Source organism: Heloderma suspectum, chromosome 5, assembly GCF_057233095.1.
Source record: "Heloderma suspectum isolate Gila_16-S chromosome 5, 16-S_ref, whole genome shotgun sequence".
In the NCBI taxonomy this organism is placed as follows: domain Eukaryota; kingdom Metazoa; phylum Chordata; class Lepidosauria; order Squamata; family Helodermatidae; genus Heloderma; species Heloderma suspectum.
This window is the reverse complement of record NC_139462.1, coordinates 91,444,877-91,468,464: the sequence shown is the minus strand read 5'-3', so window position 1 is coordinate 91,468,464 and position 23,588 is coordinate 91,444,877. Positions and strand designations below refer to the sequence as shown.

At 43.3% G+C, this 23,588-nt stretch overlaps 1 protein-coding gene across 3 annotated transcripts in view; it reads left to right on the top strand.

The window, feature by feature from the left end:
* ZDHHC2 (zDHHC palmitoyltransferase 2) overlaps window positions 1-23,588 on the top strand; it is a 56,720-nt gene that overhangs the window by 14,557 nt on the left and 18,575 nt on the right. For 2 of the 3 annotated variants that reach the window (XM_084856679.1, XM_084856677.1), the window contains exons 2-7: window positions 1,651-1,677; window positions 8,004-8,098; window positions 12,014-12,134; window positions 17,709-17,778; window positions 19,348-19,380; window positions 20,352-20,472. In XM_084856679.1, the coding sequence (XP_084712805.1) occupies window positions 1,651-1,677; window positions 8,004-8,098; window positions 12,014-12,134; window positions 17,709-17,778; window positions 19,348-19,380; window positions 20,352-20,472 (467 nt within the window). The remainder of the gene's footprint in view (window positions 1-1,650; window positions 1,678-8,003; window positions 8,099-12,013; window positions 12,135-17,708; window positions 17,779-19,347; window positions 19,381-20,351; window positions 20,473-23,588) is intronic. The other variant, XM_084856680.1, reaches the window with a different exon arrangement.

Sequence of the window (23,588 nt, the reverse complement as noted above, 5' to 3'; positions counted from 1 at the left end):
GACTGTATAGAGCTTCTCCATCTTTGACTGCAAAGGACATAATCAATCTGATTTTGATATTGACCATCTGGTGATGTCCATGTGTAGAGTCGCCTCTTGTGCTGTTGGAAAAGAGTGTTTGCTATGATCAGTGTGTTCTCTTGGCAAAACTCTATTGGCTTTTGTCCTGCTTCATTTTGTACACCAAGGCCATGCTTGCCTGTTATCCCAGTGATTTCTTGACTTCCTACTTTAGCATTCCAATCCCCTATGATGAAGAGGACATCTTTTTTTGGTGTTAGTTCTAGAAGGTGTTGTAGGTCTTCATAGAACCGATCAACCTCAGCTTCTTCGGCCTCAGTGGTTGGGGCATAGACTTGAATTACTGTGATGTTGAATGGTTTGCCTTGGATTCGTACTGAGATCATTCTATCGTTTTTAAGATTGTACCCCAGTACTGCTTTTCCCACCCTTTTGTTGACTATGAGTGCTACTCCATTTCTTCTAAGGGATTCTTGCCCACAGTAGTAGATATGATGGTCACCTGAATTAAATTCGCCCATGCCTGTCCATTTTAGTTCGCTGATTCCCAAGATGTCGATGTTCAATCTTGCCATCTCATGTGTGACCACCTCCAGCTTACCTTGATTCATTGATCTGACATTCCAGGTTCCTAAACAATATTGTTCTTTACAGCATTGGACTTTCTTTTCACCACCAGACACATCCACAGCTGAGTGTCCTTTCGGCTTTGGCCCAGCCGCTTCACTCTTTCTGGCACTACTTGGAAATACCCTCTGCTCTTCCCCAGTAGTATATTGGACACGTTCCGACCTGAGGGGCTCATCTTCCGGCGTCCTATCTTTTAGCCTTGTGATACGTTCCATGGGGTTTTCTTGGCAAGAATACTGGAGTGGGTTGCCATTTCCTTCTCCAGTGGACCACATTTTGTCAGAACTCTCTGCCATGACCTGTCCGTCTTGGGTGGCCCTGCACGGCATAGCTTATGGCTTCACTGAGTTACGCGAGCCCCTTCGCCACAACAAGGCAGTGATCCATGAAGGGACCCCTTTTCCCCCTTTTCTACCACTCACCTATGAAGAAGGCACCTCAGAACCAGGAGGATCTTCCCCACCAGCAGCATTCCCAACCCTTTTGGAAGCATATTTCCACTCACCATCACTTTCAAATAGTATTGTCTATCACACCATATTCAGCAGTCTTAAAAACTCCTGTCCATCTCTAGTCAAAGCTGCTGTGTGACCTGCCAGGCTTGAATGTACTGGGAAGGTTGCCTGTCCCTCCCTTCTTGTGTGTTGTAGCTGTCTGTCTGGTGTCTCAAGGATCCAATCATCCTTCGAGAGAGTGTTTTCCCCCTAAGATGTCTCTCTTTATGAGAAACATACATAACAGCTGGCCAGTTTTGGCTATCTTTCTGCTGTGGCAGGCAGTTGCTTGCAAATACCAGTATATTATTCCATATCTTATTTAGAAAAGATATTTAATTTATTATTTTAGCAATTTACAAAGTACAGGAAACCAAATCTAAACTGGTTAAATTACCAAAGACACGCACACAAACTCAAGAAAATTGGAATGCTTGTCTACGTCCAAAAAATGGTAACTAGTATTTTTCATCTTGTCTTTCCCCCCCTTCTCTTTATTTTGCAGTAACCATAACAAATATTGGAGAAAAAGGTATGTAATTATTTATTTATTATATTTATGTTCTGCTTTTCTTTCATGGAACTCAAGGTGGCATACATAGACTGGGTTCACACAGCACTCTAACCCATGCTCAGTAGTTGAGTGTGGGTTGTTGTTGAACTGTGGGTTGTTATTGAATTGTGGGTTAGCATGTTGTCTGAACCCAGGACATTTTCCGCAGGGTGGCTTGTTAACCATGCAATGTGGCTTATTTTTCTTGAAACCTTGAGAACCCATGGTTTGTTGTTGGATTGTTCAGCATGGTTAACAAGCCACCTTGCAGAAAACACACTACGTTTAGACAACACGATAACCCACGGTTGAACAACAACCCATGGTTCAACAACCCACACTCAATCACTAAGGGAGTGTACAGATGATCAGCAGGGGAAATAACTCAGCATTGGTTGTTTTCCCTGCCCCCACACGTGCTGGTTGTGTGACCAGAATTACCCACACCATGTCGCGGGTTGCTGTGTCTTCCAAACCTGGCATGCGGTGCTTCCCTGGTGACTGTTCACCACCAGCCCTACAAGCCTTACTGCAAGCCATGGGTTGTAGGGTGGGTGAAAAGTAACCACAGCTGCACTGTGCACTGGGTTCAGACGACAAAGCAACCTGCGAGACAGTGTGGATAATTAGGGTAATCTTGGTCACATGACCAGCACATGTGGGAGTGAGGGAAACACTGCATTGTTTCCCCATTGATCGTCCGAACCCAGTCTGAATGTGGGTTGGTGTGTTGTGTGAACCCAGTCACTGACTAGACTCAGACCTGCTTAGATTCAGCAAGGTTGCATCACAACTTTTGTAACTGGACTTCCACTCTGTATTTTGATTTCTGTCAATGTAACTATTTTTATTAACTTGTATCAGAATCAGCAGTTCTTGAGCCTGCCAGTAGCAGAAATACCTACAGGTCTGGAAGAAGCCTTTCTCAGGGCAGTAGCATAAGAACAGAGCAGTATCTAGTAGGAGACAAATGAAAAGGATCTTTATATAATAAACAGAGGTTATTTAGAACAGAGCAAAAGAGGAGCAGAAACCGGGGTGAGATTATGATTTTGGAGTAGACAGTGGAAGTTATTCAGTAACGAAATTGACTACTCATGTGATCAAATTCACTATCCACCAGCGCATAGGCGAGAGGAAGACAAAAATAGAATTTTGTGGAATTGTAGTCTGTATTTCTTCAGACTGTGGGAGTGGAGGAGACAGACCCTTAATGTTCCCCCATAGAAGAATAAAAATCAAGCTACCATTTTATAGTAAATACTGGTTGTATTGATTTTTGAAGTGAAGACTTTAAATTGGTACTTCATAACAGCAAAACTAGTTCTAGTAAATATATTTCATGCTTATATACACATCACAGTCTACATACCATGTTTTAAAGGTTATCCTCTGTAGCGCAAAATGTAGGTGGCTACTTTATCCTTTTTTGGTGGCTTATTGGAAGAGCAATTCAGACAGTGCTGTGACATAATGATGGTTCGTAGGACTAAGGGTGAAGAAAGATATCACATGCTGGGAGTTGTAGGACTTTTTTCTGTCTAAACATGCATAGGATTGGACCCCTAAAGAAGCTTCCTTTTCAAAAAAAGATTAATAAGGTGATGAATGAATAAATAACTCATGAGGTGACACTTTTAAAAATAAAGTGGATAGCTATCTGAAGCAAGGGGATAGTGGCAAAATTAAGACGGAGCCAAAGTTCAGTTTCTTGGTATGCATGTCATTTCACTTGCAAAGCTCTCAGGAAGCAGGGTTTATACCACTACTTGAAAATTGACTGTGAGGTCTGTTTTTATATATTACATCTGGCTTCACTGCAAAGAGATACAATGCTGAAGAACAGCCTTGGAGTCCTTCTCTGGAATCATCATTGTGCCAGGAATGTTAGTCAATGACTAGAAAGGATTTTCATTGATTTAGTCAGGGGGAAAGAATGCAGGTTTGTTTCAGATTCAGAACTAAAGAAAGCATTCCTTGCTCTATAGTCTGCCTGACAAACTGGCTGTTTTCGTTGTGTGTTTTTACAGCTTCTACTGGATTTTATCAACTGGTAATGGCTGTTGCTTCTGTGATTTTACTGTTTAATGTTAGAATATTATTGGTTTTGTGTTTTTATTCTAAGCATACACCATCCTAAGAGTTATGGCGAACAGAGCTATACATCTAATAAATATATGAAATATCCAGTAGACTAATTCCTCCCCTACATGCTACCATCTTCAAGAGCAACCAGAGATAATGTCCATGGGTTAACTGATGAAACTGGGGAGCTTGAGCTGCTGCTTCCACACCTCTTCATCCTTCCTCCCTCCCTCCCTCCTGCTGCTGTAGCTACCAAATGTGCATCAGTGTACTTGTGTCACAGCTGCTGCTGCCTCTTTGCTTGCTTATGAAGTGGATGCAGAACCCAGGAGAGCCACAAAGAAGGCTTAGGAAGATGTTGTTCTGCTCTAGAACAAAAGTCTTGGCTGTTTGCAAGTACATATGGGAAACAAGGCAGTAGAGTAGTCAAGTTGGCAAGCAAATGGTCAAGCACACAGGTTTCAGTCCAAGGAGGTTTAAACTAAGGTAGGAGCAGTCAAAATCCAGGCAGAGGTCAGAACACAGGCAGGCAGGCAACAAGGATCAGGCAGCAGCAGGAGTAGTCAAGATAACAAGCAAGAGGTCAAACACAGTAAATCAGTCAGGTACGTTACACAGTCCAGAAGCAAGGTCACTGAGCAGTCCAAAAGGCCAGGAAACAGAGCATCAGTCACAGGGTACAATTCAGGAGGCAAGATACATGGCAGAGGCTGGGTTTCCACTGAAGGATTTTAAGCCCAAAGCCAGCCAGACCCCACCCAGAGTACAGCTGCAGCAATCAGAGCTCCCTTTTCTGAGTCTACTCCTGAGGAGTCCCTTTCTCCTGAGGAGACCTTTTCTGGAGGCAAGCATTCCTTCGCACAGGAGCCCTGCTAGCCTGTCACTTGAGGTGACGACACTCCTGGGGATCAGGGGATGGCTCTACCACTGCCTCAGAGGCAGAGTCCCTTTCTCCTGACAAGGATGGCCCTGCAGCCACTTCCCCTGAGGGTTCAGGCTCCTGTGGGTCTGGTGGCAGTCCCTGGTCTAGGGTGCCCTGGGCTTCTGGGCCCTCCAGCTCCTCCTCTGAGGAGGACTCCTCCAGTCGGGGAATGACAGATGTTCACATGGCCCCTATCTATGCTGAATCCTCTTGTCACTTGTATCCCTCCCCATTCCTAATACCTGGTTGCCAATTGTAGTGTCTCCTGACTAGAAGGAAGCGATTGTAAATGTGGAGAATCCACTCTGTTTCTCCCCCTATAATGTTGTCTATCTTGTGCATTATTGAATAACTTTTTGTGTCCTTATCCCCTACTGAAACTAAGGCTAAGTATATGTCACTGAACTGAACATATTATTTTCCTGTCTTCCCTTGCCTCTACCTTCCTCCCCCATGTCAGTTGTTAAAATGTAAGCTTATGAAGGCAGAGACCTATTTATTTCTTTACATAGCACATAGTTTAGTTATGGAATTCTCTACCACAAAATGTGGTGATAGCCACCAACTTACTCAGCTTTAAGAGGATATTAGACATATCCATTTTTAAAATCTTTTTATTTGCAATGCAACATTAACAACAATAACAGAAAAAAGCAAAAAAAAGGGGACTCATCATAAAACATGAATACATAGTAATCATTAACATCTCCGTTGATATGGAGGAGGGAAGAACACAAAGTGGGGGGGAGGACTTAATACTTCCATTTCAAATATATACGTTAATATAAGCAGTCCATAATCTAAATAAGCATCCATGCGACTTTGATGGTTGTAGGAGATACACTCAAATGCAGCAAGACAGTGAGGTCTTCAGTCTGTTGAGTGACAGGTGGTGAGTGTTTTTCCTTCCAACCTTGAAGTAGAAGTCTCTTTGCAACTGTAAGGGCTCTCAGTGTCCATTTTTGCTGTCCATCTGTTAATCCCCATATCACAGGGCTGTAATTTAAAAGTGCATGTACATCTGCCATTATCACAGATTTTTCAAGAACAAAATTTATATGAGCAGTCATTTCCAACCAAAAAGAAGCCACTACAGGACATGCCCACATTATATGTTGCAATGAGGCATTGTTGTCATTACATTACAAGCATCTAGCCGAGCTAGCCAGCTTCCTCTTAAGTCTCTGTGATGTCCAGTGTACACAAAATGCATTCTAAGGCAGTAGAAGCATTGGAAAGATTTCCTGCAACACATTTGGAAAAAAGATGAGTGGCCCCTCAGGAAGTAAAGACCTTTCAAAAACGCACTGGGCATAATAACAGTTTTTTTTTCAGGCACCTGAGAATATTTTCTATTCTTGGGGGAGGGCACCTAAGTGCCTTCCCCTCTTGCTGTTCCCTTAATACAGTATGCAGGCACACAAATGTATGTCACACCAGCTCTTGAAATGTAAATGTCTCAAAATGAAGCTCTGTCAGTAGTAGAAAAAAAGGGAGGGGGAAGAATTTCATGTTGATACATACACACACACATGACCTTGAAGCTTTAAAACCTTGGACAGGTTCACCCCTCCTCCACCACCCTAGCAGTTGGACTTATGCCACATTATTGGTGTGTTGAACATTTACAGACCAGATTCCATTCTTAAGTATGGCAGGAGGAAAACAAATGAAATACTGCAGATTGCTATCATGTGCCAATGCTTGAGATTTAGTGAAAGCATGCCATTTTTCTGATATCTCTTTTTTATAGTCTGGGAATATAGTTATTTGCATTTTATCAGCTCCCCATATCAGCTCTTATCCCTTGTTTCTTGTTTCTTGCAGCTCTTAAAGTAAACTCCTTGAAAGAAAACTTTGAAAACATCACAATGAATGGATGAGGGCTTTCTATGACTGGGAGAAGGGGACTGGGATTCAGTGTGCCCACTTGAATCTAACTGATAGTCCTTGGACACACCCAATAAGTCACACAAAACATAAAAGCAGTTGGTTGCCCCTGTTCAGCCCATTCACATATTCCAATAATGTGTAGGTTACAACAACAAGATTGACTTTCTAGCTCATTTACCTTACACTTCAAAATAAGATTAGAACTCTGCAAACCAGACAACACAATTTCATAAGCCCCAGATTTATCTTCCAGCTGTGAAACTCTAGCTTCCAAAAGATCCAGTCCCCCTGTTATTCTGTCAGTAGACTCCTGTAACATTACTATAGAGGCTTTAATCAGCCTTAAATCTCCAACTATAATTCTAAGTAATGTCATAAAATCTCCCTTGAGTTCTTCTTCAGGCAAAGCCTTTGTTGCTACAGTGGTGATTGGGCGGAAGTTGGCATTACTTTCCCCTTTGTAGTTTTCCTTGTCACCATCAGGCCAAACAAAGAAAACAACAACACATAATTGGCAAAGTAGGAGAAAATTATTTATCACGAGTGAGAGTTAGAAAACTAGGCAGTTACCAGGATAATGAAGCAGAGGATGCAAGAGCGAGCCAAAACATGACCAACTATTCTGCCATCTTTACCGGATTAGACAGATTCATGGAGGTTAAGGCTATCAATTAAGGCTATCCGTGCACCTTGGTGTTCAGTCATGCTGGCCACATGACCACAGGAGCGTCTTCGGACAGCACTGGCTCTTCGGCTTAGAAACGGGGATGAGCACCGCACCCTAGAGTCGGACACGACTGGTTGGGGACACCTTTACCTTTTTTTAAGGCTATCAATGGCTACCAGTAATGATGGCTATATATTGCCTCTGAATACCAATCACTGGGGAACAACAGGAGGAAAGGGCTATTGCTGTCATACCCCATTTGTGGGCGTCCCCTGGGCATCTGGCTGGCCACTGTTGGAAACAGGTTGCTGGACTAGATAGGCCTATGGTCTGATCTAGCAGAGCTGCTTTCGTGTTCTTTAGTTTCTCTTGTTGCTCTATAAAGCACCATGCACAGTGATGGTGCTATATAAGTACTAAGAAGAGATGCTGTTGCCTAATCAAATCCATACAACAAGGGGCACAGACATGGATGTTCTGGTTAGATGGCACAGAACGTACAGAATTCTATTCCTTAGAAAACTTTCCAAGTCTCTGTCTGGCCACCTTCTGGTAGTGCTGCAAATCTTTAATTGTTTTTGCTTTATTTTATAATTATGTTGGTGTCTTAATAACATTGTTCCCTGTTTGTGAGCCTTTGGGAAAGTTTAGCTTTTTCTTGGTTGTCTGTATATCTCTGGCACTACTATGCAATTTCTGTCATTTGTTTAATGCCTTAATTTTATTATTTTGTTTTAGTGGTGTGCCTGATTGCCTACCATCTATTTTTCGTGATGTTTTTGTGGTCTTACTGGAAAACAATCTTTACATTACCACTGAATCCTTCCAAAGAAGTAAGTTACAATTTGGTGTAAGAAAAACCTGTTCGTTAATTTTGTTTGTGGTGCATAAAGTTCCCATGTGTGTTAGGAGTAAATAACATCTTGTATGAATTTATCGTTTCTAGCTCTACATCCCATTCTTCTGAAGGCCGCTAGTTAGCAACATATGGTTTTTATTGATCATGGCAAACATTTTATATCCAGGTGAATGAAATCATAGCTGATGCTACAATGTACTTTCATATACACATTCAAACAAATAATTATTTCACATAGTTCATTGTTCTTCCTTTTATATTTCCTGGCTTGCTATTATGGAATGAGAAACTGATAGACAAAATAATTAAAATGCTATCTGATATTTGAGTTGCGCTTCTGAGTGACCTCTATAGTTAGCTGATTTTTCCCCTGAATGAATCATAGAATCATAGGGTTGGAAGGGGCCTACACCATCGAGTACAACCCCCTGCTCAGTGCAGGGAGGCTGATTCCCAGGCAGTCTCCCATCCAAGTACTAACCAGGGCTGACCCTGCTTAGCTTACGAGATCAGGTGCATCTATTCAGGTAAGTGAAATCACTTTTCCATCTCTGACACCTTAAGATACAAAAGCTAAGAGTTGAGATTAATCATGGAGGAAAGATAAAAAGTTTTAAAAATAGCATCCTTTCAATGCTACGTGTATTTGAAGAAATAAATCAAATCACAGTTTAGTGGCTTGTGGATGTGAGCTTATGATTATGCTTGGGCGTAATTTCTTAGGTTACATTCACTTCATGTTTTGTGGGGAGTAAGAGACATTTGATAAATTATTGCAAAAAAAAGTATTTTTTTTGTTTCCAAAAGTATTGCCATATTTAATCTACATTTGTGTTTCTTCTGTTAAACCATTTCTTCTTGGCCAATAGGGTAGAATCCAACTAGTTCCTCTGCATTAACAGAAAGCTTCCATCAGTAGAATGGGGGCCCTCCAGAGCAGATTGGAGGGCATAGGAGGCTACAGGGAGAGTTTTTTGAAAATTGTGCCCCTCACCATTGTGGTGATGGGTGCCTCCCATTGGCAGAGGGAAACTAGTTGGATTCCACACACCAGCCAGGTTCTAGTGATCAGTAGGAAAAGAAGCCATGGTGGCTCTTTTCCCCATCCCAAGCATGCTGCTCATGTGCCCACCATTCCCCTAATTACCCTCACCATGGTGCTAGTTGCCACGTTGTCTGACCCCAGCAAGGTGCACAGTGGGGGTGTCCTCCAAACCACAACCCATAGGTTGCTGTAGGGGTTACAGGGTGATTTAGAAGCCACCCTCACCATGCACCTTGCCGGGTTTGGATGGCAGGGCAACCCACGCTGCAGCGAGCTAGTTAGGAAATGGCAGGCACGTGACAGCACATGCAGGGCAGGGAAAAGAAGCCACGGTGGCTTCCTTTCATCTGCTGGTCATCTGAACACTGTCACTGTCTGGAATCTAACATTATATACGTACATTGCCTCTGCAGATATAAATGGGAAAAAATTATCACTGCTGCTTGATTTCAGTTAAAACAAAATGAAAAAGATCAGCTCATGCATTTTTCACAGACAATACACTTCCAGTTAATTTTAAAAGCTTGGATTTAGCAACCTAGGGAGCAATCCTATGCATTTTTAGACAGAAAAATGCCCTATAACTCCCAGCATTCCCCAACCATCATGGCTGGCTGGGGAATGCTGGAAGTTGTAGGCGTTTTCTGTCTAAACATGCATAGGATTGCACCCTTAAAGTATTAAAAGGCAATATCTTATGAGAAAGCATTATTTCTAAATGTTAGGGTTAAATATGTATATAGCTGTATTCTTCTGTAATCACTTGCAGACATTTCTGTAGTCAAATGAAGTAATACATTGCTACAAAGTACTGTAATTTATCCAAGCATTTCTGCCCTGTAGAGTCCACAAGGTTGTCTTCTCCAGCTCAATTACAGGCTCCCTTCAAGATCTTTTCCTAAAAGAATAATGTTCTCACTGAGACTATTTAAGGGTTAAAAGATTGTCAATGAGGCTATATCGTAAAGGTATCATTTGTGTGAATTAAGTGTTTAGTGGCTTCCACTGTAAAATCTAATTCTCAAACTGAAGTTTGAACAATAGGGAGCACTGGGAGAGTTAATCATTTAGTCTGCATGGTTGTCTCAGAGGGCTGGTATGCATGACAGCCCAGCCCACTGTGAGTTGTTTAATCCACAATGAGGCTGTGGTGCATGTGGCTGCCGTTTTGCTTATCCAACCCTACCTCAGGTTGTCGTGTCATGCGAACCTGGTGAGCGTGGGTTATGTGAGGGTTAAATAATCCTCACATAACCTAAAACAGACCATGGGTTATGCAAGGGATGTTTAACCCTCACATAGCCCACACTCGCCACGTTCGCACAACACAGTGACCCCAAAGCGGGGGTTAGATATGCAAAGTACCCATGGGCACTACTGCTTGTTGTAGGTTAAATAACCCACAACAAGCTGCACTGCGTTGTGTGAACCAGGTCAATGAATAGTTAGCACAGGGATGGGGGTTCCCCATCTAGCCCGTGGAGGCTTTGAGTTCCTTCATGGGCCCTGCCTCCTGAAGGATATTAGGGGCATGGGGAGGGGGATTCCCTTGTTATTTCTGATCAGTGGGGGATTCTCCTTTCTTAGCGCCCTGCTTGCCCTCCCAATTGGGAGTGAGAATGACACACTAAGTGCTTCACCCTCTGCATCTTCCTCAATGGGAGAAGAAGCAGGGCTGGCAAAGATGCACAAACTAAGGCAGAGGGTAGAGGATCACTACTCCACCCCATGCCTCATTTGGGGTGGCATCAGGGCACACAGGCTTTCCACATCTAGAGAAAGCCTGCATGTACTAACTGGGTCCCAGTTGAGGTGCCAGCTGGAGAAGCACTCCTCCAGCCACTGCCTCGGTTGGGGTGGCTTTCCCTGCCCTGTGCCTTCCCTCATTGGTGTGTGTGGAGGGGGAGGCAGGTGGGTGAAGGGGCCCTAGCTGAAGTGGCTGGGAAAGCCCATGCACAGCAAAACTGTGTCCCCAACCGAAGTGCTGGCTAGAGCTCCAATCGGTGCTTTGACTAGGGACTGGTTGATGTCATGGAGGGCCAGGTGGGGGATCATTTGATCTCCCCACCCAGAAAATGCTGCTTAACTTAGGTGATGGGTGAGAAGCTTTGTTAGGGGTGAGAAGCTTTGTTAGGGGCAGATCAAAATGTTATCACCATGTGGGTGGCCTCTGAAAAGCACTTCCCTGTGGCAGTGCTCTATGTGGCCAACATAAATACATGCAGCTTCTCCACACCAGCACTGCACATTTCTGGGACCACTGGTGCTGGTGTGAAGAGGCTAAATGCACCAACACATTAATTATGAAGCTTCTAAACATTCAGAATGGAACACAATAATGAAGCAGTTCTTTTTGATGCACTCTGATTTTTAAATGGGCCCTGAATTGTAGAGTTAGTGATCTTGCTTGTGGACGTATAGTTTGTACTTTCTTTGCACAACCTGTTGCCTCTTACACTCATACTTAAGGCATGGTGTGACTGTACCAGATTATATTATTCCATGTAATGTCCACAAGCTCATTGCTAGGTGACAATGCTTTCACCGACCCATTCTAGTAACAAACATTCCCAAAACTATGAAACTGTGGACTGCATTCCCATTGATTTTCTCTTTGCTTTTGCAAAATATATAACTCTTCTCTTATATTTTTCATAAATAAATTAACAAAATGAGTACTATAACATCAAAGTAGAAAAATGCATAGAGTCATTTGTGATCATTTTCAGATTACACCCAATCTTTGGCACGCATGAATATCTGGCACATCATAACCATGCCTTTTAGGGTGAGTAAGAGAAGTAACTTATTATGCTACTAATTAACAATTTCATTATTTCTTAGTTCCACCTGTCCTATGCAGATAAGGAATTGATGGAGAGAGAACCTAGAAATGAAACCCATCAAGATGTGCTCAAGAGAGTAGCCAGGGACCTCCCCATCTATACAAGAACAATGTCTGGAGGTAAACATTTGTCAAGAGTGACATTCTACTGTATCTTACCATCTGTCAGAAGAGTCAGTAAATACTCAAACAGATTTTTTTATCAGTCCACTTTTTTCACTCAAGCACACAACCCAAGGTGGTTATTTAGTACTTTTAAGAGCTTATTGGCTCCAGAATTATCTCTCTCTGTTTTAGTTGTTTCATCATCCCCTTCAGTTGATGATTTAGCTAATAATTTTTTTCAGAACATTCAGAAAATTAGTTTGGCTTTTCCAGTTGACCTTAATCTTCTTCCTCCTTTTCCCACTCAATCCCTAGAAGACCAATTTGAGTTCTTTTGGGTGTCAGAGGAGCAGGCCTGGGCAATTGTTTCTGCTTCCCCTTTAACTGCAGCACCTAGTGATCCTTTTCCTACTTTTCTTTATTCTGTTTTAGGTTCTTCTCTTTTGCCTTCTTTGACTGGCCTTGTGAATTGTTTGCTTACCACTGGTGATTTTCCTGCTTCTTATAAACATGCCTTTGTCTGTTGTTGAAAAAACCTTCCCTTGATCCTCTTGTATACGTTAATTGCTGACCAGTATCTCTCCTTCCATTTTTGTTCAAAGTACTGGAGAGAGTTCCCTCTTTTAATTGGCCCCTTATTTGGCTTGTCATGACTTTACTGATGCATTTCAGTCTGGATTTTAGGGCTGGACGTTCAACTGAGAGCACTCCCTCGAGTTTTGAGTGATATCCTGGTGGCTAAGGCTTGGCACCATTCTTCAGTGCTAGTGCTGCTTGATTTATCGGCACCATTTGATACCCTTGACCACTGGATTCTATTGTCACGGTTGGTATCTTTGGGTGTTTCTGGTAATGCTATTTCTTGGTTTTCTTCTTATTTGTCAAATTGTTCTTTCTCAGTTTCCCTGGGTACTAACTTCTCATTCCTTTCCCCTCACTGTTGGTGTCCTGCACGGCTCGGTATTGGGCCCTGTTCTTTTTTCTCTTTATACACTTCTTTTGGGTACACTTATTTCTAGTTTGGGTTTTTGCTATCATATTTATGTTGAAAATACTCAGATGTACTAATTTTATTCTTAGCTTAATATTGACGTTTGTACTTCCTGGATGAGTTGCCATTTAGACATCTCGTCGTGGATGTCCTCCCATCACTTAAAGTTGAATATAGACAAGACAGAAGGCTTGGCTTTTCATCCTGATCATCCTGCCCGTCCCTTGAGTGTTTCTCCCCTTCTCCTCCTGGGCTGTCAGGTGACTCCCGTCCCAGAGGTCATGGATCTCGGGGTTCTGGTAGATGATCAGCTGTCACTTCGCTCCTTTGTGAATGTGACAGCCAGGTATATAGTTTTCATCTTGTGAACATCCGCCGGATCTGCTGTTTCCTGACCCCTGAGATGGCAGGGCTTCTTGTCCATGCCTTGGTTGTTTACTGCCTGGATTACTGTAATAGTCTTCTGGTGGCTCTTCCTTCTTCTTCACCCCGTCCTCTTATTCTAGTACAGAACAGTGCTGTATTAGATTTGCCCCATTATTCCCATGTTTCCCATTATTGCAGGTCATTGCACTGGTTGCCTGTCGGGGCAAGGGTACATTCTAAACTTCTTGTCTTTACTTTTAAGGCCCTGCTTCTTTCCCTTCCCAGTTATTTGGCAGAGTTGGTTGCATGGCATGCTCCTCTTAGGAGAACTTGGTCTGCAGATTCTGGGCTCTTGGTGGTTCCTTGGACTAAGGTGGCAAACTCTAGGCTCTGGGCATTTTCTCATCTTGCCCCACGATTGTGGAATTCTCTCCCTTTATACCTCCATATGGAACCAGAGGAGGACAAATTTAAACGAGGCTGGAAAACTTACTTGTTCGAATCAGAGCCGCAGGCGTTGTGTATGGAGTGAGAAACAAGCGGTTTGTAATTGGGTTTCAAATTGGTTGGTTGTCTTAATTGATTGGTTGTAAGTAGTTAAAAATTTCGAATGGCAGTTTATTTAATATGTAATTACTGACTTTGTTTATATAATTGTGTTGTATGTTTCTGGTATAGAACGGAATATAAATTATTATCATTATCATTATTATTTTCTGGTCCATGTCATTTGTGCATGTGTTCACTCTTAAATCTGTTGCATCCCATGTATGCAATAATTCACACAAAAATACATTCAAATATGTATTTTTCAGTGTTGTTTCTCTCAAAATATAAATTTCTAAAATACTTTCACAGATTGAAATATGCATTTTAAAGTGTATTGAAACATTTAAAAGGAAGTACTTCATCACACAGTGCATAGTTAAACTATCACGTGGCGGTGAAGGCAGCAAAAAAGGAATATTATGCTGCCTCTATTGCGTCCGCAGAGTGCTGTCCCAGGAGGCTGTTCCAAGTGGTCCGGAGCCTGGTCAGTCCAGTGGCTCCGGAACCGCTGGAGCATTCTAAGGCCTCCTGTGAGGCCTTGGCAAGGCACTTTGCGGATAAAATTGATCGGATTAGGAGTGTTATTCCGTGCGCTGTGGATACAGTTAGTGAGCAGGAAGCGGTCTGTGGCACACCGGTTTTGTGGGATTGGTTCCAGCTTCTTCCTTCTGATGAAGTGGACAAGGTGCTTTCGTCTGTAAGGCCGACCACCTGCTTACTTGATCCTTGCCCATCTTGGCTCATTATGAGCTGCAGAGAGAGGCTGGGTGAGGGGATCAAGGTGGTGGTGAATGCCTCCCTTGAGGAGGGAGTGATGCCATCAGCCCTCAAGGAGGCAGTGATAAGACCACTTTTAAAAAAGCCCTCCTTGGATCCCCAAATTCTGAACAACTTTCGCCCAATCTCGAATCTGCCTCTTTTGGGCAAGGTGATTGAGCGAGTGGTGGTGATGCAGTTGAAGGCACACTTGGAAGAAGCCGATTATCTAAATCCATTGCAGTTGGGCTTCAGACCTGGGCATGGGACAGAAACGGCCTTGGTCGCCTTGGTGAATGATATGAGGAGGGCTCTGGATAGGGGTGAATGCTCCTTCCTTGTTCTCCTTGACCTCTCAGCGGCTTTCGATACCGTTGACCATGGTATCCTCCTGGACCGCCTGGAGGGGTTGGGCATTGGAGACACTGTATTATGGTGGTTCTGGTCCTTCGTCTCTGGCAGGTACCAGAGGGTAGCACTGGGAGAGGAGGTTTCGGACCCGTGGCCGCTCACTTGTGGGGTGCTACAGGGTTCCATCCTCTCCCCGATGCTATTTAACATCTATGTGAAGCTGCTGGGGGCTAACATCAGGAGGTTTGGGGTGCAGTGTCATCAGTATGCGGATGACAAGCAGCTCTACCTCTCATTCAAACCTTCACCAAGGTTGGCTGTAGAATCCCTGTCCATATGTCTGGAGATGGTGAGTGGCTGGATGGGGAGGAACAAGCTGAAGCTGAACCCTGACAAGACCGAGGTACTTTTGGTGGGAGACAAGAGGCGTTTGGGGGATGCTGACCTGGTGTTGAATGGGGTATGGTTACCCTTGAAAGACCAGGTCCGCAGCTTAGGGGTCATCTTAGACTCACAGCTGTCCATGGAGGCTCAGGTGTCAGCTGTGAGCTGGACTGCCCGGACAGCGCTGTACCAACTCCATCTGATACAGCGGCTGCGCCCCTACCTTCCCGACCATCTGCTCCCATCGGTAGTACATGCCCTGGTCTCCTCTCGTTTAGACTACTGTAATGCGCTCTACGTGGGATTACCCTTGAAGACGGTTCGGAAGCTGCAGCTGGTACAGAACGCGGCGGCGGCCTGATTAAAGGCCACCGCCGGCGAGATCACGTCACTCCAGTGCTGAAGGAGCTGCACTGGCCACCAGTTGTTTTCCGGGCCAAATTCAAGGTGTTGGTTTTGACCTTTAAAACCCTAAACGGTTCTGGCCCAGCCTATCTCAAGGAGCGCCTCCAGCAACACCAGACAGGCCGCTCAACAAGATCAGCCTCGGATGGCCTTCTCTCTGTCCCGTCAGCCAGGACAGCTAGGCTGGTGAGGACGAGGGAGAGGGCCTTCTCTGTTGTGGCCCCCACTCTGTGGAACTCCCTCCCTAGGGAACTCCGCCATGCCCCCTCTTTAATGATCTTCCGCCACACATTAAAAACATGGTTGTTCAAGCAGGCATTTGGGGTGGGCTAGGGTAATTTTAGAAATGTGATGTTTTTAATGTTGAATTTTATTGTATAAACTGTTTTTATTGTTTTACATCGCCCAGAGTGGCTGGGTGACCAGCCAGATGGGCGATTAATAAATTTAATAAATAAATAAAATAAATAAATATGGAATTCACTACTACAGGATGTAGGGATGGCCACCCATTTGGATGGCTTTAAAGGGGAGTTGGGCAAATTTCTGGAGGAAAACGCTATCAATGACTACTCGTCTTGATGTCTATGTGCTACCTCCAGTACCAGAGGCAGTGAGCCTATGTTGCTGGGGAACATAGGTGGGAGGGTGCTGTTGTGCTCATGCCCTGCTTGTGGGTTTCCAGACAACAGCTGGTTGGACACCGTGTGAACAGAATGCTGGCCTAGATGGACCCTTGGTCTGATCCAGCATGACTCTTCTTATGTTCTTATTTTTGGGCCAAGAACTGCATCAGAATAATTGGGAAGTGTGAAAGCCAGTGGATATCTAAACTCTGATCACATTAGTCTGGGAAGTCAGTTCATATTGGAATTTGCACAGACTGAATTTCTAAAGCATCCCTACCTAGGTTACAGTTGTTTAATAACAGAGGGAGCAATCCTATGGCCACTAGACACTGTTTAGAAGGCCACAAGATTTTCGGTTTCTGGGAACTGAAGTCAGAAACAGGGCTCCCCGCCCCCTCCCCTGCCCCCTTCGTAGCTGGCATGGTTCTCTCCGTGCCAGGTACTTTTCTGTGCTCAGAAACAGAGCACGGAGACAGGGGAAAGGAGGCAGTCCCGGGGGAGGGGAGGAGACCGCAGAAGCCTCATTACACAGCTTCCTATGCACGTCCTGGCCTCCCTTCATACCACTCCAAAGCTCCTTGGCTAGACAGGTGAAATTGCCTGTCTAGCCAAAAACGTAGGGCAGCTGGAGCAACGGAGACAAGGATCACTTCTGAGCTCCAGCTGCCCTGCATTGGATAGTCAATGGCCTCCAAGTTCAGAGGTTGATGGCTATCTCCATAGGATTGTGCCTTAAGTCAAGTAACACCTCTGAGACTAATTTTGAAATTAGTGGGCTCTTCAGTTTCATTTTATATTTAGCATTCTAAAATATGTATGGCAGAGGTAGCACACGAGTGGAATCATTCTGCATAGGGAACCTGGGGCATACCTAGATTTAGTTCCTGCCAAAAAGTTGACAGACACAATTGATTGTGTCAGGTAATAAGTCCCATTGAATTCACCAGGGTTTACTTCTGAGAAGACATTACACTAAGGACATTTTTTTCCTTTCCTGAACAAGAAACATGAGAGTCTTGGCAGAACTATTGGTGTGGTGGGGGTGATACTGTTACTACCTAATTTTTCCTTCAGTCTGGGACCAGCAGAGTAGTAATATCTAAAAATGTGTACAAGTCAGCACTAATGTTAAACAGAAGTCTTTTTCTGTCTTTACAGCAATCAGATACTGTGATAGATGCCAACTTGTAAAACCAGACCGTTGCCATCACTGCTCTGTCTGTGATAAGTAAGGAGCAAATATTGCAAGGCTAAGTAGAATTCATTACATTTTCTGCTTTTGCTAAAGAAAGTAAATAATGAAAGTACCTGCATGGATTACTGAATACATTATATATATACATATATATTGTGTTTATTATCAGTCTAAAACAGAGATTTGTTCTCTGTTGATGCAATCCTGCTATCATTTACATGTTTGAATGACCCACTGATCTCATCAGGACTTAAACTTGAGTAACTGTTTGGAAAATTGTATCCTCAATATTTTGGAATATTTCATTTGCCATAGGCTATTCATAATCAACTTCTACATGGTACTTTTAGAAGAGACTGATGTACATATCTGTCCTATGACTATATTGAGGGAAGGACAATTCTTCTGTTCTGGAGTGAATTCATACAACATTTGAACGAATGTTCTAATCAGTGGAGATTTTCTCTTGGAAACAGACACATGCATTATCCTTCCTGTGTCACATTTTCGCATATCTTAAAGCATGAGTGCACTCACCTATGCCTTATAAAGGTTTTTCTTGCGGAGAAAGAGCAACCATATGGAATTTCAGTGTTATATCACATTAATCATTTAACATGAAGGGGGAAAAGTCAAGCTTAACTGTTGTGTAGCAGTGATTTATTTCTATCCCCTCAATTATTCAGAGTTGCAGCTTTCAAAATTAAATGAATTTTTATCCCATTTTTGCCACAAATGGTATTATTCGGAAGGTTGATTTAGACATTGGTTATTTACAGGGATTTCAGAAGCTTTAGTGGAGTGTACATCTCATCCCCTACTTTGGCTGTAGTGTCTGAAGCGGGGGCTTACAGATCTCGCTTGCAGCAAGATTCAGATGAACTCATGACTCCAAAGATCTCAGTGTAAGGGGCGAAATAGAAGTCCCGCTTCAAAGAATGGAAACTGTAATATGAGTAGCATCCAAGTCAGCCCAAGCAAGAATTAAGTTGCCAGTTTAGATGATGGTGGGGTTCAGAGATGTTGCTCCCAATACGATGACCTGGTTCCCACAACACAACAGCCCACTGGCTTAATTTAGTCACATGGGCTGTTGCATTGTGCCAGGCGCCCATGGGCACCCAGTTTGCCATGGCTTGTCATGTCATGCGAACCCAGAAAGCAGGGGTTGTTTGTGGGTTAGACAACCCTAAAATAACCCATGGCTTGTGTTAGGGTTGAGGGTTGTCTAACCCTCAGAACAACCTGTGCCACCTGGGTTTGCACAATATGACAAGCCAAGGCAAGATGGGTGCTCACAGGTGCCTGCCATGAGACAACAGCTCCCACAAGTAAATTAAGCCACAGCGGGCTGTCGTGATGTGCAACCAGGCCCATTGGGCTGGACTTAGACCAAGTAAGTTGTACTTAACGTGACAAACTTGACTTCTACATGGATTTTTGTTGGACCTAAGTATGACTAATGTGGTCTAAATCCAACCCCTTATGCTTATTGCTACACCTGTGTTTAGCGTAAATACTTTTTGACATTAAAAACTTCACTTTACTTTTCACTGCAAATTCTGTAGAATAAATTATATTATTATTCTTTGTCTTTTTAAGGTGTATTTTGAAAATGGATCATCATTGCCCTTGGTAAGTAAGATATTACTTCATCAGTTTGGATTAGATAATATATTGGGGAACTGCAGTATCCTGTGGCCTCCACAGCCCCTGTTCTGCCTCTGGCAGAGTGACCACTCTAGACAGGTATAGGGAGGCGGAGGGAACCAAGGAGGACAGAGAGGCGAAATCACCTCCATTGCTCCTTCTGGTCTGCCGGGCGTCTGTCTGCAGAGCATCGGATATTTGGAGCGCCCCGTCATTGGAGCAGTCCTTGCACCCTAAAGCAACTACATAATTTTAAAGGCTAGATTTCAAGGATGTGTCTTAACACTCTTTGAATAAAACAGATTGGGAACCAATCATAGTTCTTGAGGGAGCGCATTCCACAGTTTGGGAGCAACACAGGAGAAAGCCCTTCCACATATGCCTGACAAACGGGCCTCTGCGGGTAATGGTGCTCTCAAATGGGCCTCTCCTTTAGATCTTAATACCCAAGCAAGTCCATAATCAGCCAGGTCCTAAGCTGTTTAGGGCTTTAAAGATTAAAAACAAAATATTGAATTGAGCCCGGAAAACAATTGGCAACCAGCATCACCGATTCAATGAATATGAATGTGAGCACACTGCGGGAGAGAGCGGAGGACAGGAAGGCCTGGTGTGCTATGGTCCATGGGGTCACGAAGAGTCGGACACGACTGAACAACAACAACAGGTCTTTCAAGACAGGTGTAATGTTGTCCCAAAATTCCTGTGCACCAAGTAGTTAATGCTTAAAACAGAGGGATTTCATCAGTTACTATAGCTTAGAGAAAGTGTGAACAGAATTCTGGACTAGATGGAGTCTTGGTCTGATCCAGCATGGCTGGAAGATAAAGACTTCACTTTACTGATGGAGGCTGATGAAGGAATGTTACAGATGAGAATAAGTGTGTGTGTGTGTGTGTGTGTGTGTGTGTGTGTGTGTGTATTTTCAGTGATTTGTGTTTTTTATTTTCTCCTAGGGTGAACAACTGTGTTGGATTCTCCAATTACAAATTTTTCCTTCTTTTCTTGGCATATTCTCTGTTATACTGCCTTTTCATTGTTGCAACTGATTTACAGTATTTTATTAGATTCTGGACAGTAAGTCTTAAATCATTCCCTGGTTTAAAATGTTTATATCATACATTTGTTAACTGCTAGATTTAGGCTGCAGTCCTAAACAAAATTACTTAGATGTAAACCCTGATGAACACACTGGGACTTACTTCCAAGTAAACAAGCATAGGATTGCACTGTTAATGAAATTAGCTGTTTCTAGACTGTATTTGCAAAGCTACCAACTCAGTTGCTTTGTTTTGTATCTTGTGTTTACATACAGTCTTGATCAGTTGTTATGATTTGAGGGAAACTGGCGCTGGGGTTTAGGTTTTTTTATGCTGGCTGACAGAGATAATAAAAACATGTTTGGAGCATTCCATATGACCTGCATTCACTCTTCAAGCTTGTCCATGTAGTTCTGCAGTTCTTCAAATAATGCCACATATAGAGCTGACTTATATAGGCTTGCAGTCTAATAAGCAAGATTTCTAACTAGAATCAGGAATGTATGTCCTTTTTGTATAGATTGCATGTATTTTAGTTTTTGTGGATGTCACCTGAAAAATAAATGTGTTCCTTCTGCACATTTGACAAAAGTGGGGCACTAACCATTCAGGGTTGAACAAAAGTGGGGCACTAACCATTCAGGAAGGACAGCCAGTGGCATACACACACACCCATCGTTGGTGGGTCATAAGTAATGGAATGAATGGCTGACAAGCAGCTGCATGGCCAGTGGCCTGTTTCCTGGGTACCCCATGACCAATCAAGCAGAGAAAAGGCCTGGAGGTGGTTCTGAGTGTTCCATTTGCATTTGGTAGCTGTTCACTGGAACTCCCAACATGAGGTCCAAAGAGGTGTCCATGCGAGTGAAGGAGGCCATCACTAGGCTGAGGAAACAAAATAAACCCATCAGGGATAGCAAAAACAGTGGGAGTGGCCAATACAACAGTTTGGAACATCCTGAAAAAGAAGGAATTAACTGGCAAGCTCAGCAACAGCAAAAGGCCTGGAAGACCACGGAAGACAACTACAGTGGATGACTGCAGAATGCTGCTCATGGTGAAGAGGAACCCATTCACAATATCTAGCCAGGTCAAGAATGCTCTTGAGGAGGGAGGCATGTCATTGTCAACATCTACAGTCAAGAGACGGCTGTATGAATGTAAATACAGAGGCTTCACAACAAGGTGCAAACCACTGGTAATGCTCAAGAACAGACAGGCCAGATTAGCCTTTGCCAGCAAACACCTAAAAAAGCCTGCCCAGTTCTGGAATAAGATTCTTTGGACTGGTGAGACCAAGATTAACTTGTACCAGAATGATGGGAAGAGAAAAGTATGGAGAAGGAAAGGAACAGCTCATGAACAGCATACCACAACATCTGTCAAACATGGTGGAGGCAGTGTTATGACCTGGGCATGTATGGCTGCCAATGGAACCGGGTCACTGGTGTTTATTGATGACCTGACTGCTGAGAAAAGCAGCAGGATGAATTCTGAAGTGTATAGGGCTATACTTTCTGCTCAGATTCAGCCGAATGCTGCCAAACTGATAGGACGCCGCTTCATATTGCAGATGGATAATGACCCAAAACATATAGCAAAAGCTACCCAAGAGTTTCTTAAGGCAAAGAAGTGGGATGTTCCGCAGTGGCCAAGTCAGTCACCTGATCTCAACCCAACAGGGCATGCTTTGCACTTCCTGAAGACAGGACTGAAGGCAGAAAGACCCACAAACAAGCAGCAGCTGAAGGCAGCTGCAGTGAAGGCCTGGCAAAGCATCTCGAGGGAGGAAACGCAGCATTTGGTCATGTCCATGGGTTCCAGACTTCAGGCAGTCATTGTCTGCAAAGGATTTTCATCCAGGTATTAAAGGCGATCCTTAAGTTTGAAATGATGTTGGTTTGTTCCATTACTTATGAGTCACCAACGATGGGTGTGTGTGTATGCCACTGGCTGTCCTTCCTGAATGGTTAGTGCCCCACTTTTGTCAAACCCCTTGAATTACAGCTGAAAGTCCTGACTTCGCTCCCATCTAGGTGTGTTTACTTTCAACTTCAATGTGGTGGTGTACAGAGTTATCCTTGTTCCAATATTTCTGGCCCTGACTATAAGTATGTCAGACAAAATGAGTTGGATCCAAATTAAGTTGATTGGACTAGCGTCCTTTTGTTTTCAATGTGAAAAGTCAGTTGATTTTAATAGCGCTTAAGTGCAACTGACTTTGTCGGGATCCAATCTATAGGCTCCAATTTATATTTAGGCTGTACTAGAACTGGAGATATGGCAAATCTATAGATGCTAATTAAGTTATTCAGTATTTGTTAAATATCTGAAATAGGCTGAAATCCAAAAATTACACAATATCCATGTAAAAATGCATAATTATTGAAGCATAGTGTATCATCTGACTATAATACAAAAATTAGACGGTTTATTGACAATATTAAAACTTTTTTTTTTACCGAGGCCACGATCTTAAACACTTCACTGACGGTAGAATATCTATCATTTCATTTCATTTATTATGTTTCTATACCACCCCACAGCCAAACCTCTCTGGGTGGTTCACAAAAATTAAAAGACCGTTAAAATATATTATGCAAAGTATAAAACCATTCACATAATGACACAGAACAAATAGGACACACAACAACAACATATACTGAAAACAATTTAAAACAATCAGCCAGAGACAATCAGAGAGACTCCTTATATGCTGCCAAATGCCTGAGAGAAGAGCGCAGCTTTAACCTCGCACCGAAAAGATGACAATGTTGGTGCCAGGCAAGTCTTGTCAGGGAGATTATTCCATAAATGGGGGGCCACTACTGAGAAGGCCTTCTCCTTGTTGCCACCCTCCGAGCCTCCCTTGGAGGAGGCTCCTGGAAGAGGGCCTTAGATGCGAAGTGTGGTGTACGGGTCAGTTCATGCTAGGAGAGGTGTTCTGTCAGGTACTGTGGTCCTGAGCTGTGTAAGGCTTCACAGGTCAAAACCAGTACTTTGAGTTGGATTCAGAAGCTTATAGGCAGCCAGTGCAAGTGGGCCAGAATTAATCTTATATGTTCGGACCTTCTGGTCTTCGTTATAAGTCTAGCTGCTGCATTTTGCACAAGCTGCAGCTTCTGAACCATCTTCAAAGGCAGCCCCACATAG